The sequence below is a fragment of the Lethenteron reissneri genome, chromosome 63, assembly GCF_015708825.2.
Source record: "Lethenteron reissneri isolate LAM-NWPU_2019-01 chromosome 63, ASM1570882v1, whole genome shotgun sequence".
NCBI lineage: Eukaryota > Metazoa > Chordata > Hyperoartia > Petromyzontiformes > Petromyzontidae > Lethenteron > Lethenteron reissneri.
The window spans coordinates 2,402,581-2,425,215 of record NC_083841.1 but is presented as its reverse complement, the minus strand read 5'-3'; the positions used below and the strand labels follow the sequence as shown (position 1 = coordinate 2,425,215).

The window sequence follows — 22,635 nt, the reverse complement described above, 5'->3', positions numbered from 1 at the left end:
TCCCCCCCCTGCTACACGCGGCCAATGGCGCCGCTGCCGCCAAAGTGAACGGCGCGAGCTGCTTCCTCTTCGCCCTCCTCGCTGAAGGCGCCGAGACGCGACACGACATCAACAACCACAACAACAACCAACAACAACCAACGACAACAACAACCAACAACAACAGTAACATAAAGAGCGACGTCACATTAATAAACAGCGAGGAGGGTAGCTGCTGAGGAGCGGCGCTCTGAGAGAACGCCGGTCGTGAGGTGAGGGGGGGTGAGGGGGGGAGGGAGACGCGGGGTGAGGGGGGGGGGGGTGAGGGGTGAGGGGGGGTGAGGGGGGGGAGGGAGACGCGGGGTGAGGGGGGGGGGTGAGGGGTGAGGGGGGGGTGGGGTGAGGGGGGTGAGGGGGGGTGAGGTGGGGGAGGGGGGAGGGAGACGCGGGGTGAGGAGGGGGGGGTGAGGGGGGGGTGGGGTGAGGGGGGGGAGGGGGGGAGGGAGACGCGGGGTGAGGGGGGGGGGTGAGGGGGGGGGTGAGGGGGGGGTGAGGGGGGGAGGGGTGAGGGGGGTGAGGGGGGGAGGGAGACGCGGGGTGAGGGGGGGGGTGAGGGGGGGGGGGAGGGGTGAGGGGTGAGGGGGGGAGGGAGACGCGGGGTGAGGGGGGGAGGGGTGAGGGGGGAACGCGGGGTGAGGTAGACGCAGGGTGAGTGTGTGTATTGATCAGGGTGAGAGTGTATTGATCAGGGTGAGTGTGTGTATTGATCAGGGTGAGAGTGTATTGATCAGGGTGAGAGTGTATTGATCAGGATGAGAGATTATTGATCAGGGTGAGAGTGTATTGATCAGGGTGAGAGTGTATTGATCGGGGTGAGAGTGTATTGATCAGGGTCAGTGTGTATTGATCAGGGTGAGAGTGTATTGATCGGGGTGAGAGTATTGATCGGGGTGAGTGTGTATTGATCAGGGTGAGAGTGTATTGATCAGGGTGAGTGTGTGTATTGATCAGGGTGAGTGTGTATTGATCAGGGTGAGAGTGTATTGATCAGGATGAGAGATTATTGATCAGGGTGAGAGTGTATTGATCAGGGTGAGAGTGTGTATTGATCAGAGTGAGTGTGTGTATTGATCAGGGTGAGTGTATTGATCAGGGTGAGAGTGTATTGATCAGGGAGTGTGTATTGATCAGGGTGAGTGTGTATTGATCAGGGTGAGTGTATTGATCAGGGTGAGAGTGTATTGATCAGGGAGTGTGTATTGATCAGGGTGCTTGTGTATTGATCAGGGTGAGTGGAGACACATGGAGGAGCGGAATGGCCATGGTAACGTGGATTTGACGCGTGCCTTCCTCGCCATGCGGCCCCTCCGCTTGCTGGCGCTGGACGTGAGGACAGCTCAAGACCACCACACACATCACACTACACACACATCACATACGACACAAACATTACACACATTACACACATACACAAACACCACACATATACCACACACATACTACACACACACACCACACACACACTACACACACATCACACACACACACATCACACACACCACCACACACACCGTACACACACATCATACATCACACTACACACACATTACACCACACACACATCACACACCATACACACCACACACCACACTACACACACATACTACACACATACATCACACACACACCACACACACACCACACACATCACACACCACACACACATCACACACCACACACACACACCACACACACACCACACACACACCACACACACACCACACACACCACACACACACACAACACATACTACACACACATACTACACACACACATGTTTACCATACACACCAAACCACACACACCACACACATACTACACACCACCCACATCACACACCACACACATACTACACACACACACACACACACCACACACATCACACCACACACCACACACATTACATCACACATGTTACCATACACACCAAACCACACACACCACACACCACACCACACACACACACTACACACACCACACACATACTACACACCACACACACACCACACACATACTACACACATCACACACATCACATCACACATCACACACACCATACACATCACACACACCACACGCCCCACCACACACATCTCACCATACACACCATACCATACACTCCACTCTCACACCACACACCCGCAGTATACATACACATAGTATACACACACACACACACCCTGCACACACCCAGTATCCCATACACCCCAAGTACACCCATACACACCCAGTATGTCGCGTGGTTATGCTGCGGTGTGACGATGCCACGATGTGATGCTGTGGGGTAACTATGCTGTTGTATGACCTTGCTGTTGTTTGACCTTGCCGTGGTGTGATGGGTGTGGTGTGAGCGCTACGGTGTGGTGGGTGTGGTGTAATGCTACGGTGTGATGGGTGTGGTGTTACTGCTACGGTGTGATGGGTGTGGTGTAATACTACGGTGTGATGGGTGTGGTGTAATGACACGGTGTGATGAGTGTGGTGTTACTGCTATGGTGTGATGGGTGTGGTGTAATGCTACGGTGTGATGGGTGTGGTGTTACTGCTACGGTGTGATGGGTGTGGTATGATGGGTGTGGTGTTACTGCTACGGTGTGATGGGTGTGGTGTAATGCTACGGTGTGATGGGTGTGGTGTAATGCTACGGTGTGTGACCTTGTCGTGGTATGATGAGTGTGATGTAATGCTACGGTGTGACCCTGCCGTGGTATGATGAGTGTGATGTAATTCTACGGTGTGACCTTGCCGTGGTATGATGAGTGTGATGTAATTCTACGGTGTGACCTTGCCGTGGTGTGACGCTGTGCAGGGCTACGCGACTCGGATCCGGGACGACCCGGACACAGCTAAAACTCTGCTGGAGCAGGTAGGGTCCCCCCGCCCATTGACTCCTGCTGTGTGACCTCTTGACCTCTTGACCTGCGAGTCGCTCACCGTGACCCCCCCCACCTGCCCCCCCCCCAGACGGTGAGGCACCCCCTGGGGATGCGGTTCCCCCCGTCCCTCACCTACCGCCGCCTCCTCCTCAAGACGCTCATAGCAGCGGTGAGTGGCCTACTCAAAGCAAAGACAAAGATCCCCCGTATAGCTGATATAGACTGCTGGGGCAGGGGCTGTTTGTGAGTGGCGCTTGTGAAGGCCGGAATGACACGCGGAAGGGGTGGGTGGCCAGCACCACGCCGGGCCGCCTTTGTCTCCCTAGTGGCCATGTTTACAGATACTCATTTTAGGCTGAGTCGACCTTGGGGAGGCCCAAGACCGGTTCAGATAATCGTCACTGGTGTTGGTGGCCGTGAGCGGGAATCGAACTCGGGTTACACCGGGTTCGTAGCGCAGTGCAGCGCTAACCGTTCCACTAGCGCCCCCCACAATTGCTGGCACACTCGCACACATTCGCTCGCTCACACGCTCACTTGCACATTCACACGCTCATTCACTCACCACTGGCCTCCAGCGAGGGGTATGGGTGAGACATTGCGGGTGGTGTGGGGTGAGTGACACAGTGGGTGGTTGCGGGTGGTGTGTGGTGAGTGACAGGGTGAGTGGTGAGTGGTGAGTGACAAGGTGGTGTGGGGTGAGTGACACAGTGTCTGTGTGGGGTGGCTGTGTGCGTTGTTGCTGTCGCCTGATGAAGCTGGTTGTAATTACTGTCGAAACGTTGTACTCAGATTGTAAATGTTGTGGCTTGGCTCTCCAACACACAACCGGTGTGTTGTACTAGTGTACTACACTATACACTACACTATATACTACACTATACACTACACTATACACTAGTGCTGTACTAGTATACTACACTACACACTACACTATACACTAGTGCTGTAAATAGTATACTACACTATACACTACACTATACACTACACTATACACTAGTGCTGTACTAGTATACTACACTATACACTACACTATACACTAGTGCTGTAAATAGTATACTACACTATACACTACACTATACACTACACTATACACTAGTGCTGTACTAGTACACTACACTATACACTACACTATACACTAGTGCTGTACTAGTATACTACACTATACACTAGACTATACACTAGTGCTGTACTAGTATACTACACTATACACTACACTACACACTAGTGCTATACTAGTATACTACACTATACACTACACTACACACTAGTGCTGTACTAGTATACTACACTATACACTACACTACACACTAGTGCTGTACTAGTATACTACACTATACACTAGTGCTGTACTAGTGACGAATTGGCCACGTTCTGTTTACGTGACAACCCTTTAATAGTTGTCCGTGTCGGGTGGTGGAGGGTTTTAACGACACAACATTTATATATTCTGGCGAGCGGAGTTTGATTCCCGCTCACGGTCAGCGCCAGTGTGTGCCGTGTGATCGTGCGTTGTTGTTCTGGAGAACCGGGCGAGATCGATGATCGATGTTCGATGTTCGGCGGCCGCCGCGGTTGACGGCATTCGTCGCAATTTCTCACTCAACAGAGTGGAGGCCGCCGCCATCTTCCACTCCAAAACACCAGTGACGAATATCTGAACAGGTCCTGGGCCTCCCCTAGGTCGACTCAGCCTTGCATGGGCACCTCATGCGGTGTGTAACACATGAGCACAGGAGAGACAAAGGCGGCCGGGCGTGGCGCCCGCCAACGGAACTTGCACCGTGTCCGGTGAAGGATGTGTGGTGTGTGGGACGTCGGTGTTCGTGCGCAGTGCGAGCGAGCGGGCTGCGAGCCGGTGGACGCGCTGTACGAGGCGTTTGGTGAGGTTCTGTCTCAGGAGGAGACGCCGTTCTGCTACAAGTCCTACTTGCTGGTAGCACCGCTCACCCACAGCCTCACCACACACACAATGGTAGCTACGCAGTGGTGTGTGTGATGGTGTACGCTGACGTGTACAGGCTGAAGGAGGAGGGGGTGATGGTGTGATTGGGTGAGTGGTGTGGTGTGTGACTGGGTGGGTGGTGTGGTGTGCGTGTGTGAGATTGGGTAGTGTGGTGTGTTTGTGTGACTGGATGTGTGGGGTGGTGTGCGTGTGATTGGGTGAGTAGTGTGGTGTGTGATTGGGTGTGATCGTGTGGTGTGTGACTGTGTGGTGTGTGTGTAACTAGGTGGAGTGGTGTGTGTGTGTAACTGGGTGATGTGTGTGTGACTGTGTGGGGTGGTGTCGTGTGTGTGTAACTGGGTGGTGTGTGTGTGTAATTGGGTGTGTGTCACTGTGTGGGGTGGTGTCGTGTGTGTGAGACTGGGTGGTGTGTGTGACTAGATAGGTGGGGTGGTGTATGTGTGACTGGGTAGTGTGGTGTGTGTGTGTAACTGGGTGGTGTGTGTGTGTGACTGGGTGGTGTGGGGTGTTGTGTGTAACTGGGTGGGGTGTGTGTGTAACTGGTGTGTGTGTGACTGGGTAGTGTGGTGTGTGTGACTGGGTGGTGTGTGTAACTGGGTGGTGTGTGTAACTGGGTGGTGTGTGTGTGTAACTGTGTGGAGTGGGGTGTTGTGTGTAACTGGGTGGTGTGGGGTGTTGTGTGTAACTGGGTGGTGTGTGTGTAACTGGGTGGGGTGGTGTGTGTGACTGGATAGGTGGGGTGGTGTATGTGTGACTGGGTAGTGTGGTGTGTGTGTGTGTAACTGGGTGGTGTGTGTGTGACTGGGTGGTGTGGGGTGTTGTGTGTAACTGGGTGGTGTGTGTGTGTAACTGGTGTGTGTGTGACTGGGTAGTGTGGTGTGTGTGACTGGGTGGTGTGTGTGTAACTGGGTGGTGTGGGGTGTTGTGTGTAACTGGGTGTTGTGTGTAACTGGGTGATGTGTGTGATGTGTGTGTAACTGGGTAGTGATGTGTGTGTAACAGGGTGTTGTGGTGTGTAACTGGGTGGTGTGTGTGATGTGTGTGTAACTGGGTAGTGATGTGTGTGTAACAGGGTGTTGTGGTGTGTAACTGGGTGGTGTGTGTGATGTGTGTGTAACTGGGTAGTGATGTGTGTGTAACTGGGGAGTGTGGTGTAACTGGGTGGTGTTCCGCTTGGCGTGGCGCTGCAGGACCATGGTGTGCAGGTAACTCTGCGGGAGTCCACCATCTTCGTCTCTCACGGGACCACGGGCCTCGTGAGCTGGGGCGCGGCGTGGGCCCTTGCATCCTGGGCCCTGAGTCACCGCCAGCTGCTACAGCACAGGCGAGGACGCCTCGCACCCACCCACACTTTACCCCACCACAGAGTAGATGCCACCTTAGATGTAACGGTAATGTGAGGTTATGTCCGGGTCGTTGACGGATCACGATGATTGGCTCTGCCGGTCCTGGTCCATAGCCCATGGGGGGAAGCCTAGGGGTGTGGCCCTGACGTGATGGAAAGGTGACAGCTGGTTGTAGAGGATTGGTTCTGCTGGCTTTAGCCACAGCCAATGGGGAGACGAGTCAGGGGCGTGGTCCCGGGAGCCTACGGTGGAGTCTGGAAGATTCCATAGAGGCTAACCAGGATTGGTGGAAACGTACCACGTGACCCGGGTATTAAATAGGGGTGGAGACGAACAACAGGTGGTCAGAACTGGAACGAACGAAGGGAGAGGCCACGCGAGAGCGGGGGTCCAGGCTGCCACGTGGTCCAGGCTGCCACGTGGTCCAGGCTGCCACGGGGTCCAGGCTGCCGCGTGGTCCAGGCTGCCACGTGGTCCAGGCTGCCACGGGGTCCAGGCTGCCACGGGGTCCAGGCTGCCACGTGGTCCAGGCTGCCACGTGGTCCAGGCTGCCACGTGGTCCAGGCTGCCACGTGGTCCAGGCTGCCACGTGGTCCAGGCTGCCACGTGGTCCAGGCTGCCACGTGGTCCAGGCTGCCACGTGGCTGCGTGTCTCTCTATCCCTCTCCCGCTGTCTGTCAGCAGCGTGAAGGAGTGTTGTAATGAAAGACGACTAAAGACCGCATTCCAGAAGTCGCTTCAACGACCTTCATTACGTAACAATCCCAGCTTTCGTAGCGGTGCGGTGGGGGGCTGTGGTTTCCCGGCCTACAGCTTTCAGTAACAAGTGTCATAGTTGAACCTGAACCACCGCTGCCCCCAATGCCTCCCAACCACGGTGGCGCGGTGGTATCGCTCGTGCCTCGCAGTAAGAAGTGCCTGAGTTCAATTCCCGACTTGGGTGCCTTTCTGTGTGTACGAGTTTGTTCTGCAGAGTGCGTGTGTGTTAGAATGATTGAGTGTACGGGTGAGTGAGTGTGTGAGTTTGCGAAAGTGAGAGTTTTTACGTTCTCCCCCCACTGTTCTGCAAGCGTTTCTTCCCATCGCTAAACACGCAAAACACACACAATGTAACCGGAATCGGCCAAAACATCCCAATGCTGAAACATCACCTTGACCTGTTCTTCACCTGAGGATGACTGCTTGCGTTGTGGCCGAAACGTCGTGAGAATTATTTTATTATGTTTTATTTTTATTATTTTATTATTTCCATTCTACGTGACTTTACCGAAAGAACCAAGAAGATGAATCCCTGCAGTTACGAAAGCTTTAAATCGAAATTTAACATCACCTTGAAATTACTCAATTTGGATCGCACAGCAGCAGCGGCAGCGACATTGCCCCCCCCCCCCCCCCCCACTGCAAAAAGTTGGCAGGACCCTCCTGAAAAAAAGAGTCTTGGGACTCAGCGAGGCTTTCCTGAGTCTTCTTCCTAGCGTTGTTCCCACTGTGGCATTGTCTTCCCCATTTGGCTCGGTCCAGGGCATCTTCGGAGGATGCGTTGACCGTCTTCATGTCTTCCTTTCCTGAGTAAACAAGCTAAAACAACATCAACAACAACAACAACAATCAACCCCTTGACCCCGCAGGCGTGTGCTGGAGTTGGGCGCGGGTCCGGGCCTGGTGGGGTTGGCCGTGCTGGGGGGCTGTGACCCCCGCGAGGTCGTCCTGAGCGACGCTCACTCGGCCGTGCTGCAGCAGCTGGAGCACAACCTGGCGCTGAACCACAATCACCTGCGCCCCCAACACGACAGGTGCTGCCCTCCCTAACAAAGACAAAGAGACAAAGATCCCCCGTATAGCCTTAACAGACTGTAGGGGCAAGTGCTGTTAGCGAGCACCTATGAAGGCCGGAACGGCACACGAGGGGGTGGGTGGCTGGCACCACGCCCGACCGCCTTTGTCTCCCCAGTGGCGATGTTTACACACCTCACCAGGTACTCATTTGAGGCTGAGTCGACCTAGGGGAGGCCCGGGACCGGTTCAGATAATCGTCACTGGTGTTGGCCGTGAGCGGGAATCGAACCCGGGTCACCAGGTTCATAGCGCAGCGCGCTAACCACTAAACTACCGCTCTTCCTAACACACGCACACACACAGGCACTGTCCCCTCTACACACACACACAGGTGCTGTGCCCCCCGTACGATACGTGCTGCCCCCTCCACCTTTAGACCATACAGTGGAAATTGATAGAGGCCAAATACTGTAAACGCGTGGTGACGTTGATTCTAAATGTGGAGGGAAAAACCGGAGGACCCGGAGAAAAATCCACGCAACCACGGGGAGAGAAACGCACCGCAAACTCCAAATATACAGCAGCAGGCGTCAGGGTCGGGATCGAACCCACGACCTTCTGTATACCGGGCGAGGTAGTTAACATCTCCTAGCCACCGTGATGATGATGAGAGACACGCAAACTCCAAATGTACAGCAGGCGTCCAGGTCGGGACCGAATCCACGACCTCCTTGCATGCTGGGCGAGGTAGTTAACATCTTGCTTGCCCACTGACAAGGAAATGATCAGTCTATAAATTTTATGGTAGGTTTATTTGAACAGTGAGAGACAGAATAACAACAACAAAATCCAGAAAAACGCATGTCAAAAATGTTTAGAAATTTCTTTCGTGAGTGGGCAAACGTACAAAATCAGCAGGGGATCAAATACTTTGTTCCCTCACTGTAGGTGCTGCTCCCCCACACCTCCTAAACCACGGTTTGGCTGTGGCTCAAGTCGACAAATTGCCAGTGGAAGAGGGGTTAAACGTCAAACCTCCTACGCATTTCACAAGTAGTACTAATCGCATATCTGCATTTCCCATAAATATGCTAAATTCCTCTTGATATGCAAATTATTTTGTCAAGGCGCTCTTCGCCCCTCCATCCCAGCTTAAATAGACGCTCCAAGCCTGGGGCTTGTCATTCAGACGCTGTCTCCTCGACAGACCTGTTCTCCACCTGAGGACGGCTGCTTGCGTTGTGGCCGAAACGTCGTGAGAATTATTATATGTTTTATTTTTATTATTTTATTATTTCCATTCTACGTGACTTTACCGAAAGAACCAAGAAGATGGGGTTAACCGTACTCTAACTTGACCTCGCTGTGACCCTGCCCCCTACTGCTAGGGGCTTGAAGGGCCCCCACGGCCGGGTTGTGGCACTGGACTGGACGTCCGCGGGGCAGGAGGAGCTGCAGGAGCTGAACGCCGAAGTCATCCTCGCTGCCGGTACTGCCAGAGAGTCGTAGTGCTGCACTTCACGGGGACCCTGGTAGAGAGTAGTTCTACAGCCACAGGGACCCTGGTAGAGAGTAGTTCTACAGACACAGGGACTCTGGTAGAGAGTAGTTCTACACCTCACAGGGACCCTGGTAGAGAGTAGTTCTACAGTTACAGGGACTCTGGTAGAGAGTAGTTCTACACCTCACGGGGACCCTGGTAGAGAGTAGTTCTACACCTCACGGGGATCCTGGTAGATCGTTGTCTTGGAGATCACAAGTGATCCTGGTAGAGAGTAGTTCTACACCTCACATGGGCCCCTGGTAGAGAGTAGTTCTACAGCCACAGGACTCTGGTAGGGAGTAGTTCTACACTTCACATGGGCCCCGATAGATCGTTGTCTTGGAGATCACAAGTGACCCTGGTAGAGAGTAGTTCTACACCTCACATGGACTCTGGTAGAGAGTAGTTCTACACCTCACGGGGATCCTGGTAGAGAGTAGTTCTACAGCCACAGGGACTCTGGTAGAGAGTAGTTCTACAGCTACAGGGACCCTGGTAGAGAGTAGTTCTACAGCTACAGGGACTCTGGTAGAGGAGTAGTTCTGCACCTCACAGGGACTCTGGTAGAGAGTAGTTCTACACCTCACATGGGCCCCGATAGATCGTTGTCTTGGAGATCACAAGTGACCCTGGTAGAGAGTAGTTCTACAGCTACAGGGACTCTGGTAGAGAGTAGTTCTACACCTCACATGGGCCTCGATAGATCGTTGTCTTGGAGATCACAAGTGATCCTGGTAGAGAGTAGTTCTACACCTCACATGGGCCCCTGGTAGAGAGTAGTTCTACAGCCACAGGACTCTGGTAGAGAGTAGTTCTACACCTCACATGGGCCCCGATAGATCATTGTCTTGGAGATCACAAGTGACCCTGGTCGAGAGTAGTTCTACACCTCACGGGGATCCTGGTAGAGAGTAGTTCTACACCTCACATGGGCCCCTGGTAGAGAGTAGTTCTACACCTCACAGGGACTCTGGTAGAGAGTAGTTCTTCAGCCACAAGACTCTGGTAGGGAGTAGTTCTACACTTCACATGGGCCCCGATAGATCGTTGTCTTGGAGATCACAAGTGACCCTGGTAGAGAGTAGTTCTACAGCTATAGAGACTCTGGTAGGGAGTAGTTCTACACTTCACATGGGCCCCGATAGATCGTTGTCTTGGAGATCACAAGTGACCCTGGTAGAGAGTAGTTCTACAGCTATAGAGACTCTGGTAGGGAGTAGTTCTACACTTCACATGGGCCCCGATAGATCGTTGTCTTGGAGATCACAAGTGACCCTGGTCGAGAGTAGCACTGCACCTCACGGGGATCCTGGTAAGGAGTAGCACTCGGCTGCTTCCAAAAGACGCACAAGCGAACGGCTCAGCCGTGGCTCAGCTCTGGCTCAGCTTTTGGGGAAAAACCTGAGCATGTGGCCAGGAACATGGCTCAGAGCGGGCTCGAGTTAAATACGGCGGCCTTGAGCCGGAGCCGAGCCGCCTCACCTGAGCTACGACTGAGAACACGGGGCCTGAAATAACCACCGGCGGCTACGATTCGCCACCGCTGCGGCTCTAGACGTGGTGTACGACCCGGACCTCATCGACGACCTGGTGCGGGTTTTGCGGTTGCTGCTGCTTCACCGCGTGGGGCTGGGGGAGGGCGGCACGGCCGGCGGCCCCGTCGGATTCGTGGCCTCTGCGGTGCGGAACCAGGACACCTACGCGCTCTTCCTGCGGTGCCTGGGTGAGTCGCCGCGTCGTGTGTGGCGAGATGTTAACTGCCTCGCCCGGGATGCAAGGAGGTCGTGGGTTGGATCCCGACCCTGACGCCTGCTGCTGTATATTTGGACTTTGCGTGTCTCTCATCATCATCACGGTGGCTAGGAGATGTTAACTACCTCGCCCGGTATACAGGAGGTCGTGGGTTCGATCCCGACCCCTCACGCCTGTTGTATATTTGTAGTTTGCGTTGCATCTCTCTCCCCGTGGTTGCGTGGATTTTTATTCGGGTCCTTTAGTTTTTCCCTCCACATTTAGAATCAACGTCACCACGCGTTTACAGTATTTGGCCTCTATCAATTTCCACACGATGATGATGAGCCGCTTCGTTGAGCTATCATTTGTGATGGCCAGGTCGCGTCTGAAAAAGAGCTACGTAGCTCAGTGGGCCTTACCTAGTAAAATATATATTTTTAAACACGTTCCTTCGGAGTGGGCAGGCAGGAACTTGGTTGGACGGCGCATTCGTGCGATCCGTGTCACGCGGCGCAAGCTGCGTGGGGCGGCACGTCACGTGGTGCTGAGCCCGCCCCAAGCGCTCTATGAAATACAAATCGAGGGCGTGGCTATGCACGACAGACAGACAAATAATCCCTGGTGGGCAGTGTGGAACCTGTTGTTCCTACCTGTAATAAAGTGTGTGGAGGAGCGCGAGTAGGACCTGGGCGCGCGGTATGCCAACAGCAGGGCCGGGTAGACAAAAGGGTGTGATGCTGCTGGCATCACACCTTCGCAGGCGCTGCTTGCCAACAGCTCTTGCCCCCGGCAGCCTGCGTGGGCTACACGGTGGATCTTTGTCTGTGTGTGTGTCCAGGTGAGGCGGCTCTGCAGGTGGAGGCCGTGGATCTGGAGCCGAGCGACAACGCCGGCCAGGACGCCCCCCTGCGTCTCCTCTCCATACGCGCCGGGGACCCAACAGGGACGACGCCTCACGTAGACCGCTAACATGGCCCCCTGATCTAGATCCCTAACACAGAACCCTCCTCGCGTGAGATGCCTACACGACCCTTGATACAGAACCCTCACACATAGCCCCTCCACACAGATCCCTTCAACCCCAGGACTGGCCATCAGAAACCCGAGGAGACAGGGACCATGACCACAGCCTTTGCGTGCGTCTGCTTGGCTGTGCATGTTTGTGTGTCTGCGCGCGCGTCTGTGCGTTTTGTTGGCGACGAATAAATCAACACGCGTTTTAAACACACGCGTGCATTTTATTACAAGCAGACACGCTACACGGATAGCCCCGCACACACATGCCCACCGCCCCTCCAACACCGCCGTGCGAGACGGACGTACGGTGTAGCCAGCGGTTAGCGCGCCGCGCTACAAACCTCCGGCGACCAGAGCTTGACGATTGCCGCTCACAGCCGCCAACAGCCGCCAACAGCCGCCAACACCGTGTGACGAATATCTCAACGGGGCCCGGGCATCGCCTCAGTCAACTCGGCTGTGAACGCATCCAAACGCCTCGAGTTTCCATCGCTTCACAGACGCGTCCACTGAGCTATTTATCTGGTTTTTCAGAAGCAACCTGGCCACCGCAAATGATAGCTCAACGAAGTGGCTCGTGGAAATTTACAAGACGTCCTATTAAACGCGTGGCGATGTCGATTCGAAATGTGGAGGGACCAACCGGTGGGCCCGGAGAAAAATCCACGCGACCACGGGGAGAGGAGAGACGCGCAGACTTCAAATATACAGCAGCAGGTGACTGGGTCCAGATTGAACACAAGCCCTCTTGTGTACCAGGCGAGGGAGTTAACATCTCACCACGGAGAGAGAGACACACAAACTCCAAATATACAGCAGCAGGTGACTGGGTCCAGATTGAACACAAGCCCTCCTGTGTACCAGGCGAGGGAGTTAACATCTCACCACGGAGAGAGACGCGCAGACTCCAAATATACAGCAGCAGCAGGCGTCGGGGTCCAGATTGAACACACGACCTCCTGTGTACCAGGCGAGGGAGTTAACATCTCACCGCCGCGGTGGCCACGACTGGGTCGGTCCTCAACTCTTGCGAATGAGACTCCTCATCCTGGTGTGTCTCTCTCTCTTGAGCTGTTCCTCACCCGGCTTTGTTTCGAAAACAAATTCAAACTGGAGGCACGACCTGGCGGACGGTGACGATGGGGCTGGGGTCGCAGCGGCAGGCCGGGAGGTCTGCCCGGCAGCAGGGCCGCGCGTCGTCCTCGTGTCCGTAGTCCGCGCGGGACACGCGGTCCGAGCCGATGTCCTCCAGCCGGGCCGCAAGCGCCGCCTGGGCCCGCAGCACGGGGCCCCAGAACCCCGGCACCGCGGCCCCCACAGGGGACCCCTCGCCGGGGTCGGTCTCCACGTTGAAGAGCAGCGGGGGGTCGTGCCGGACGGGGGGCTCCGGTGGCGGCCCCCCGCACGGCCGGGCGCCGCCTGCGGGAGGGGAAGCGGCGGCGGCGCGTGACGACTACGGAATCCGGCAGGGGGAGGGGAGCGATGGCGAGGTGGTGCGGGGTGGTGGCTATACCGCTGTAGGTGTGCTTGTGCGTCGGAGTTGCCGGTTGGATGTGTGTAGGCTCCGAGTGATGGTTGGGGAGGTGAGTAGGTGGATGGGGAGGCGAGTAGGTGGATGTGTGTAGGCAGGAGTGATGGTTGGGGAGGTGAGTGAACGCAGGAGTGCTGGTTGGGTGAGTAAGCGGATATACTCAATGAGTGCCCGGTACGGTGTGTAAACATCGCTCCTGGGGAGACAAAGGCGACCACTGACCACCCACCCCCTCGTGTGCCCCCCTGCCAGCCTTAATAGGTGCTACTCGCTAACAGGTATTGCCCCAACAGTCTGTTCAGGCTACATCGGGGATAGTAGTCGTAATAAATTTTTACCCTTTTATCAAAACTGGCACCAAAACTGACACCTTTACACAAGGAATCATGTTTGCAATAACCACAATACTTGCAGTCAAAATACAAACAAAAAGAGACAACTCTGATAATGATATGCACTGTCCTTGAAGTTGATTGGTCCACACCCGAGACAGCTTTTCTTAGAGCCTAGTCTCCACTGGTGTTGGACCAGATGACACCAAAAGGCGCACAACTCAAAAACAGCGCACAGTATTGAAAATAAAAATACATGGGGGATCTTGATCTGTGTCAGTGAGTGTGAGTGAGTGTGAGTGAGAGTTGTCACCCGTCAGGAAGAACACCTTGTGAGGCCCCACCCTCACCGTGTCCAGGTCCCCAAACTCGCCCCCAGCTCCACTGTTTGGGTGGAACAGCACCTGAGGCAGGGTCACATGGCAAGGTCACACAGCAGGGTCACATGGCAGGGTCACATCTCACAGGGTCACTCGTACAGCAGGGTCACATCTCAGAGTGTCAAACACGCCGCGTACGTATTTTGAACTTCTTTCGCACCGTACGTAGCCAACCGCGCCAGTCGGAGGTGCGGGGGAAGGACCGCAACACTAAACACAAAGCAGTTTTAGACACATTTCCTGCGTGCCCACATGCCCCATGCGGATATACATTTGCACGTGATAAGCCACTTCGTTGAGACATCGTTTGTGGCCTGGTCGCTTCTTAAAAATAAGCTAATAGCTCAGTGGGCTTTACCTGGGCAGATAAAAAATAGTTTTGTTTTATTTGTATATATTTTTAAAGTGATATGTTCACCTTTCCTGTACTTTACACTCCTATCGTGTTTTTTGTTTATTGTTGTAACGTTCTGATTCTGTCTCGTGTCCACGTGTCCCGTGTCCCCAGGTCCACGTGTCCCCACGTCCCCATGTCCTCATGTCCTCATGTCCACGTGTCCCATTACATCATGTCCCGTGTCCTGTATCCCCATGTCCACGTGTCCCCATGTCCCGTCACATCGTGTCCTGCATACCCATGTCCACGTGTCCCGTTACATCATGTGCCGTGTCCCCATGTCCGTTACATCGTGTCCTCATGTCCACGTGTCCCATCACATCGTGTTCCGTGTCCCAATATCCCCATGTCCACGTGTCCCGTCACATCATGTCCCGCCGTCACCGTGTGTCCCGTGTCCCGCTGTCCCAGCAGGACGTGCCGCATGTCGGCGCCGTCGTAGCGGCGCCCGGGAGGCAGGGGCACCCGCGCCAGGGGCAGCAGCGTGGGGAGCACGTCCAGCGCACTGCACACACGGGGGACGCGCGCGGAGATTCACAGGTGCACGTTGAACTTCTTTCGCACCGTACGTAGCCAACCATGCAAAGCGGAGGTGCGGGGGAAGGACAACAAGCTTAACACAACAACCAGCTGTTCTAAATAAATTAGTTTTCAATCTAGATGATGATTTAAAAGTGCATAGCTCCAGTAGCGTCCGAATGTCGGAAGGAAGAGCGTTGCAGACGGCCGCAGAAGCGCCGCGCGATGCGATGACCACCGTGTTTGTTCGATGGCCGAGCCAAAAGCCTCTGCGAGATGGGGACATGGCAGACGCAGGGAGACGCAGGGAGACGCAGGGAGACTCTGGGAAGATTCGGTGAAATACGGGGAGATACGGGCATATGGGAGGTATGGGCATATGGGAGATACGGGAGCTGCGAACACAGGGAGGTACACGCGAGATACGGGAGACAGGAGCACAGAAGATAATGAAGATGAGGGGACACAGGGTGCCGTGATGGTGAGATGTTAACTACCTCGCCTGGTGTGCAGGAGGTCGTGGGTTTGATCCCAACCCTGACGCCTGCTGCTGTATATTTCGAGTTTGCGTCTCTCTCCGCTGTGAGATGTTAACTACATCGCCTGGTATGCAGGAGGTCGTGGGTTTGATCCCGACCCTGACGCCTGCTGCTGTATATTTGGAGTTTGCGTCTCTCTCTCTCTCTGCCCGTAGTCGCGTGGATTTTTGTACTTCGGGTCATCCGGTTTTGCCCTCCGTATTTAGAATCAACGTCGCGCGTTCAGAGTATCTGTCTGCTACTATAAGTTTGCACACGACGATGATGATGAGCCCACTTTGTGGAGCTATCATTCGCGACGGCCACGTCGCTTCTAATAAAGAGCTGCACACCTCAGCGCGGCCTTGCCTGGTCAAATCAAAAAGAGTCGATGGCTTCAGTTTCACGCGGACCACGCACGGGACACACCCGTCCAGCCGCACCACGCCTGCGTGGTCTGGCAGGAGGAAGGAAGCGACGGCGAGGGGCGGTGGGCGGCCTTCCGGCGCCGTCACCTGAGCAGCGCCGAGCTGGAGGAGCCGGGCGGCACGTGGCCCGGCCACAGCGCCAGGCCCGGCACGCGGTGCCCGCCCTCCCACGTGGTGCGCTTGCCTGCCGCCCCGCCTGCACCACCAAGACACCGCACATGCCCGGCAGGGTGCTGTGGATAGGGCGCTGTGGACAGGGGACTGGTGCTGGGTGAGGGTGCAGGGCGCTGTAGACAGGGCGCTGGGTGAGCGTGCAGGGTGAGGGTGCTGGGTGAGGGTGCTGTGGACAGGGTGCTGTAAACAGGGTGCTGGGTGCTGTATGCAGGGCGCTGTAGCCAGGGCGCTGGGTGAGCGTGCTGGGTGCTGGGTGCTGTAGACAGGGTGCTGGGTTCTAGATTTGAAGCTTTCGTGACTGCAAGGATTCATATTCTTAGGTTTTTTCGGTAAAGTCACGTAGGTAAAACATTAAAATTAATAAAAGTAAAATAAAATAAAAATCACGACGTTTCGGAAGCAACACAAGCTTCCGTCTTCAGGTGTCGGGCTGTGACGGTTCCACCTGAAGACGGAAGCTTGTGTTGCCTCCGAAACGTCGTGATTTTTATTTTATTTTACTTTTATTAATTTTAATGTTTTACCTACGTGACTTTACCAAAAAAACCTAAGAATAGGGTGCTGGGTGCTGTAGACAGGGCGCTGGGTGAGGGGGCTGTATGCAGGGTGCTGGTGCCCACCTCTGAGACACTGCCACTTGCCCGTGTACGGCCGCGCGCTCCCAGCCAGATGGCACTTCTCGTCCCACGGCCCATTGTCACCTGCATGGTCACAGCGCAGGGAGGGGAGCCGCGGGGAGGGGAGCCGCGGGGAGGGGAGCCGCGGGGAGGGGAGCCGCAGGGAGGGGAGCCGCAGGGAGGGGAGCCGCGGGGAGGGGAGCCGCAGGGAGGGGAGCCGCAGGGAGGGGAGCCGCGGGGAGGGGAGCCGCAGGGAGGGGAGCCGCGGGGAGGGGAGCCGCAGGGAGGGGAGCCGCGGGGAGGGGAGTCGCAGGGAGGGGAGCCGCAGGGAGGGGAGCCGCAGGGAGGGGAGCCGCAGGGGAGGGGAGCCGCAGGGAGGGGAGCCGCGGGGAGGGGAGCCGCAGGGAGGGGAGCCGCAGGGAGGGGAGCCGCGGGAGGGGAGCGCGGGGAGGGGAGTCGCAGGGAGGGGAGTCGGGGGGGAGCCGGGGGCGGGAGGGGAGCCGCGGGGAGGGGAGCCGCAGGGAGGGGAGCCGCGGGGAGGGGAGCCGCGGGAGGGGAGCCGCAGGGAGGGGCGCCGCAGGGAGGGGAGCCGCGGGAGGGGAGCCGCGGGGAGGGGAGCCGCAGGGAGGGGAGCCGCAGGGAGGGGAGCCGCGGGGAGGGGAGTCGCGGGGAATCGCGGGGAGGGGAGCCGCAGGGAGGGGAGCCGCAGGGAGGGGAGCCGCGGGAGGGGAGCCGCAGGGAGGGGAGCCGCGGGGAGGGGAGCCGCAGGGAGGGGAGCCGCAGGGAGGGGAGCCGCGGGAGGGGAGCCGCAGGGAGGGGCCGCAGGGAGGGGAGCCGCAGGGAGGGGAGCCGCGGGGAGGGGAGTCGCAGGGAGGGGAGTCGCGGGGAGGGGAGCCGCAGGGAGGGGAGCCGGCGGGAGGGGAGCCGCAAGGGGAGGGGAGCCGCATGGGATGGGAGCCGCAGGTAGTGAGCCCAGGAGGGAGCCCAGGGTGAGGGTAAGCCGCAGGGAGGGGACCGCAGGGAGGGGAGCCGCAGGGAGGGGAGCCGCGGGGGAGGGAGAGCCGCAGGGAGGGGACCGCAGGGAGGGGAGCCGCGGGGAGGGAGTCGCAGGGAGGGGAGCCCGCAGGGAGGGGAGCCGCAGGGAGGGGAGCCGCGGGGAGGGGAGCCGCAGGGAGGGGAGCCGCAGGGAGGGGAGCCGCAGGGAGGGGAGCCGCGGGGAGGGGAGTCGCAGGGAGGGGAGCCCGGCGGGGGCGGGGAGCCGCGGGGAGGGGAGCCGCAGGGAGGGGAGCCGCAGGGAGGGGAGCCGCAGGGAGGGGAGCCGCGGGGAGGGGAGCCACGGGGAGTGGCTCAGGTCCCGTAAACCCAACACGTGCGGTTCGCCACCATCGCGCAGCGAACTAAAACGAGTTTATTATCTTGCCTTGGTGGTGAGGTCCCACTGAGCTACGGAGATCTTTTTTCAGAAGCGAACTGGCCGTCACGAATGATGGCTCAATAAAAGCGGTTCCTGGGCCTGCCCTAGATCGACTCAGCCTCAAACGAGTACCCGGTGCGGTGTGTAAAACATCGCCACCCCCTCGCGTGCCGTGCCGGTCTTCACAGCTGACGCGCGCTAACAGCTCTTGCCCCAACGGCCTGTCAAGGCTACGCGGGGGATCTTTGTGCGCGCCAGTGCGTGTGCGCACGTACTGGAGAACCACACGAGTGTGTTGTTGCTCAGGCCGGCGCTGCTCAGCGCCCGCACCACTCGGCCCACCGTCCCGTCCAACTCCTTCAGCGCCCGGGCCCAGGGGCCCCGTGGCCCCGGGGCCCACGGCAGCGGCACGTGCACGTGGGCAGGGGCCAGCAGCAGCAGGAACGGGGGGGAGCCGGGGCCACTGCCAGACAAAGACAAAAATTTCGATTTAAAGCTTTCGTGACTGCAGGGATTCATCTTCTTGGTTCTTTCGGTAAAGTCACGTAGAAGGGAAATAATAAAATAATAAAAATAAAATACAATTCTCACGAATGACGCCTTCTTTCCGACATACCTGAATAACACTGTCTTTCCGACAAACCTGTTCTTCACCTGAGGACGGCTGCTTGCGTTGTGGCCGAAACGTCGTGAGAATTGTATTTTATGATGTTTTATTTTTATTATTTTATTATTTCCCTTCTACGTGACTTTACCGAAAGAACCAAGAAGATGAACTCGGGTTGCGCTAACCGCTCCAGATTTCTCCCGGATAAATAAATATTTTGATTCTGAATAAAGATTCTGAGTGCCTGGTGCGGTGTGTAAACATCGCCACCGGGGAGACAAAGGCGGCCGGGTTTTGTGCTGCTGGCCACCCACCCCCTCGCGTGCCGTGCCGGCCTTCGTAGGTGCCACTCGCTAACAGCACTTGCCCCTACAGTCGATGAAGGCTGTCCACTGTATCTGTGTCCTTGTGTGTGGATGGGTTACTTGTGCGTGTGTGTGTATGTACATGTGTGTGTTGAAATTCTTTCGCACCGAACGTAGACAACCGAGTCTATGGGCAGTGTTAGTCTATGAGTAGTGTTAGTCTATGGGTAGTGTTGAGTCTATGGGTAGTGTTAGTCTATGGGCAGTGTTGAGTCTATGGGTAGTGTGAGTCTATGGGCAGTGTTGAGTCTATGGGCAGTGTTGAGTCTATGGGTAGTGTGAGTCTATGGGTAGTGTGAGTCTATGGGCAGTGTTGAGTCTATGGGCAGCGTTAGTCTATGGGCAGTGTTGAGTCTATGGTGCAGTGTTGACTCTATGGGTAGTGTTAGTCTATGGGCAGTGTTAGTCTATGGGCAGTGTTGAGTCTATGGGTAGTGTTGAGTCTATGGGCAGCGTTAGTCTATGGGCTGTGTTAGTCTATGTGAAGTATGGGAATTGACGGCAGGAACTTCTTGACGGGTAACACACTTTTATTAAATCCTTTAGGTATCACAATACAACGTGTGGTCTCTCTTCTTCCTCCGACACACTCCACTAATCTCGTGTAAGCTCTAGGCCTCTGGCTACACCCGATACACTTGACTCGTGTAGACCCTATGCCTCTGGCTACACACAATATACTCGACTCGTGTAAGCCCGATGCCTCTGGCTACACAATACACTCGACTCGTGTAAGCCCTATGCCCTGGCTACACATAGTACATTCGGCTCGTGTAGACCTATGGCTACACCCACTACACTCGCCTCTGGGTTACACAGAGTCCCGGTCCCCTTAGGACAGCGGGGCTAGGTACCGCAGGGCTCTAGGTCTTCATCCCCGTCTTCCTTCTTCGCTGGTTACACACTGCCCTTACGCCTGTGTGCATCCCCTTTTATAGCCCCTGCTCACGAGGGACGGAGCTGATGCGGCGTCGACGTGAGCGTCGTTCCTTAATGACCCAATCACGACGCACTCTCTCTACGATCCGCTTTCCCCAGCGCGTGTTAACATTACTCCACCAATCACACTGCGCTGCCACCTGATCACTCCCTCTCAGCGCGTCACCGCCCACAGCCAATCGGTACCCCGTAACCCACGACCCCGCGCTGACCCCTGATCCTCCACCGTCAGCGCGCGTCGCCACCTACACAGCCAATCATCACGCACTGTGCCTACGATCCTTAATCCCAGCGCGTATCACCTCTACATATGGATAGTGTTAGTCTATGGGCAGTGTTAGTCTATGGGCAGTGTTGAGTCTATGGGTAGTGTTGAGTCTATGGGCAGCGTTAGTCTATGGGCAGCGTTAGTCTATGGGCAGCGTTAGTCTATGGGTAGCGTTAGTCTATGGGCTGTGTTAGTCTATGGACAGTGTTAGTCTATGGGTAGTGTTAGTCTATGGGCAGTGTTAGTCTATGGGCAGTGTTAGTGTATGGGCAGTGTTAGTGTATGGGCAGTGTTAGTCTATGGGCAGTGTTAGTCTATGGGTAGTGTTAGTGTATTGGCAGTGTTAGTCTATGGGCAGTGTTAGTCTATGGGCAGTGTTAGTCTATGGGTAGTGTTAGTGTATGGGCAGTGTTAGTCTATGGTCAGTGTTGAGTCTATGGGCAGTGTTGAGTCTATGGGCAGTGTTAGTCTATGGGCAGTGTTAGTGTATGTGCATTGTGAGTCTATGGGCAGTGTGAGTCTATGGGCAGTGTTAGTCTATGGGCAGTGTTAGTGTATGTGCATTGTGAGTCTATGGGCTGTATGTACGTTGAACTTCTTTCGCACGGCACGTAGCCAACCCCGCTAATCAGGGGTTTCCCCAAGAGGGGGTCACCTTTGCTGGCCAGGGTTGGAGCCGGCCTACCTGTGCTGGCGGATGAACCACTCGGCGCGCTCCGCGTATCTCCGTGCGAGTGTCTCCAGCCTGGCCGGCTGCTCCACAATCTCCGCGTTCTCAAAGAGCGGAACCCCCACGGGCTCTGCACAGCCACCGCCACTGCGCAAAGGCAAAGAGAGACAAAGATCCCTCTCCCCTATAGCCTTAACGGACCGTTGGGGCAAGTGCTGTTAGCGAGCGGAACCCGCGCAGGCCGGCACGGCACACGAGGGGGTGGGTGGTCAGCCCCACAAGCAGCACCACAACCAGTACCGCAACCAGCACCAGAAGCAGCACCACAAGCAGCACCACAAGCAGCACCACAACATCACCACAACGAGCACCGCAACCAGCACCGCAACCAGAACCACAACCAGAACCACAACCAGCACCACAACCAGCACCACAACCAGCACCACAACCACCTTCGCGGGCACAACTAAAAACGAAACTTCCCTGGCAACCACCGTCACAGCCACTTGGTGCACAGCCTGCAAACACACACAGCACATCTCAGCAGTCACCATCAACAACAACAACAATCACTAGGCCTGCCACCACCCCCCTCCACCACCACCACCACCAAACACAAAGACCCCCCCCGTACAGCCTTAACAGACTTTTGGGGCAAGTGCCGTTAGTGAGTGGCACCTATGAAGGCCAGCACGTCACATGAGGGGGTGGCCAGCACCACGCCCGGCCGCCTTTGTCTCCCCAGTGGCACCGTTTACTCACCGCACCAGGTACTCATATGAGGCTGAGTCGACCTAGGGGCGGCCCGGGACCAGTTCAGATAATAATCGCTCGTGTTGGCCGTGAGCGGTGATGGAACTCGGGTCGCTGGGTTCGTGGCACAGAGCGCTAACCGCTACACCACCGCTCCCCCGCACACACACACGTACAAAGACAAATGTCCCCCGTATAGCATTAACATATCGTTTGGGGCAAGTGCTGTTAACTGTGCGGCACATTTGACGGCCGGCACGGCTCAGTGAGGAGGGTAAGTGACGAACACCACGCCTGGCCGCCTTTGTCTCCCCGTTGCCGATGCTTTACAAAGATGTGCCAGCTACCAGTTCGAGGCGGAGGTCAGGGACCAGTTTGGATCACGCACCGCCGCTAGCCCCGGCCGGGGTCAAACTCGTGTCACCG

General features: G+C 56.3%; 2 protein-coding genes across 2 annotated transcripts in view; one reads left to right on the top strand and one right to left on the bottom strand.

The window, feature by feature from the left end:
• Positions 1 to 12,504, top strand: LOC133358707 (protein-lysine N-methyltransferase EEF2KMT-like). The gene is made up of 10 exons (XM_061577145.1): positions 1 to 251; positions 1,267 to 1,365; positions 2,849 to 2,905; positions 3,004 to 3,084; positions 4,750 to 4,851; positions 6,072 to 6,205; positions 7,856 to 8,020; positions 9,392 to 9,492; positions 11,102 to 11,269; positions 12,119 to 12,504. Exons 2-10 carry the CDS (start codon positions 1,282 to 1,284, stop codon positions 12,247 to 12,249), a joined length of 1,023 nt encoding a protein of 340 aa, XP_061433129.1. The 5' UTR covers positions 1 to 251; positions 1,267 to 1,281; the 3' UTR covers positions 12,250 to 12,504.
• A 17-nt stretch (positions 12,505 to 12,521) lies between these two features.
• The window catches only part of LOC133358807 (arylsulfatase G-like), an 11,272-nt gene continuing 1,158 nt past the window's right edge, over positions 12,522 to 22,635 (bottom strand). Inside the window, exons 2-8 of the mRNA XM_061577255.1 lie at positions 21,472 to 21,654; positions 18,883 to 19,070; positions 17,197 to 17,277; positions 16,490 to 16,598; positions 15,322 to 15,442; positions 14,474 to 14,564; positions 12,522 to 13,716 (exon numbers count right to left, since the gene is read on the bottom strand). Of these exons, the coding sequence (XP_061433239.1) occupies positions 13,403 to 13,716; positions 14,474 to 14,564; positions 15,322 to 15,442; positions 16,490 to 16,598; positions 17,197 to 17,277; positions 18,883 to 19,070; positions 21,472 to 21,654 (1,087 nt within the window). The 3' untranslated portion in view covers positions 12,522 to 13,402. The remainder of the gene's footprint in view (positions 13,717 to 14,473; positions 14,565 to 15,321; positions 15,443 to 16,489; positions 16,599 to 17,196; positions 17,278 to 18,882; positions 19,071 to 21,471; positions 21,655 to 22,635) is intronic.

What these genes read in the sequence shown, in the direction of transcription:
- LOC133358707 (XM_061577145.1), top strand. Translation starts at nt 1,282, where the DNA reads ATGGAGGAGCGGAATGGCCATGGTAACGTGGATTTGACGCGTGCCTTC. An exon ending in CGAAGTCATCCTCGCTGCCG is followed by an intron (nt 9,493 to 11,101) that starts GTACTGCCAGAG and finishes CTGCGGCTCTAG; the next exon opens with ACGTGGTGTACGACCCGGAC. An exon ending in GCTCTTCCTGCGGTGCCTGG is followed by an intron (nt 11,270 to 12,118) that starts GTGAGTCGCCGC and finishes GTGTGTGTCCAG; the next exon opens with GTGAGGCGGCTCTGCAGGTG.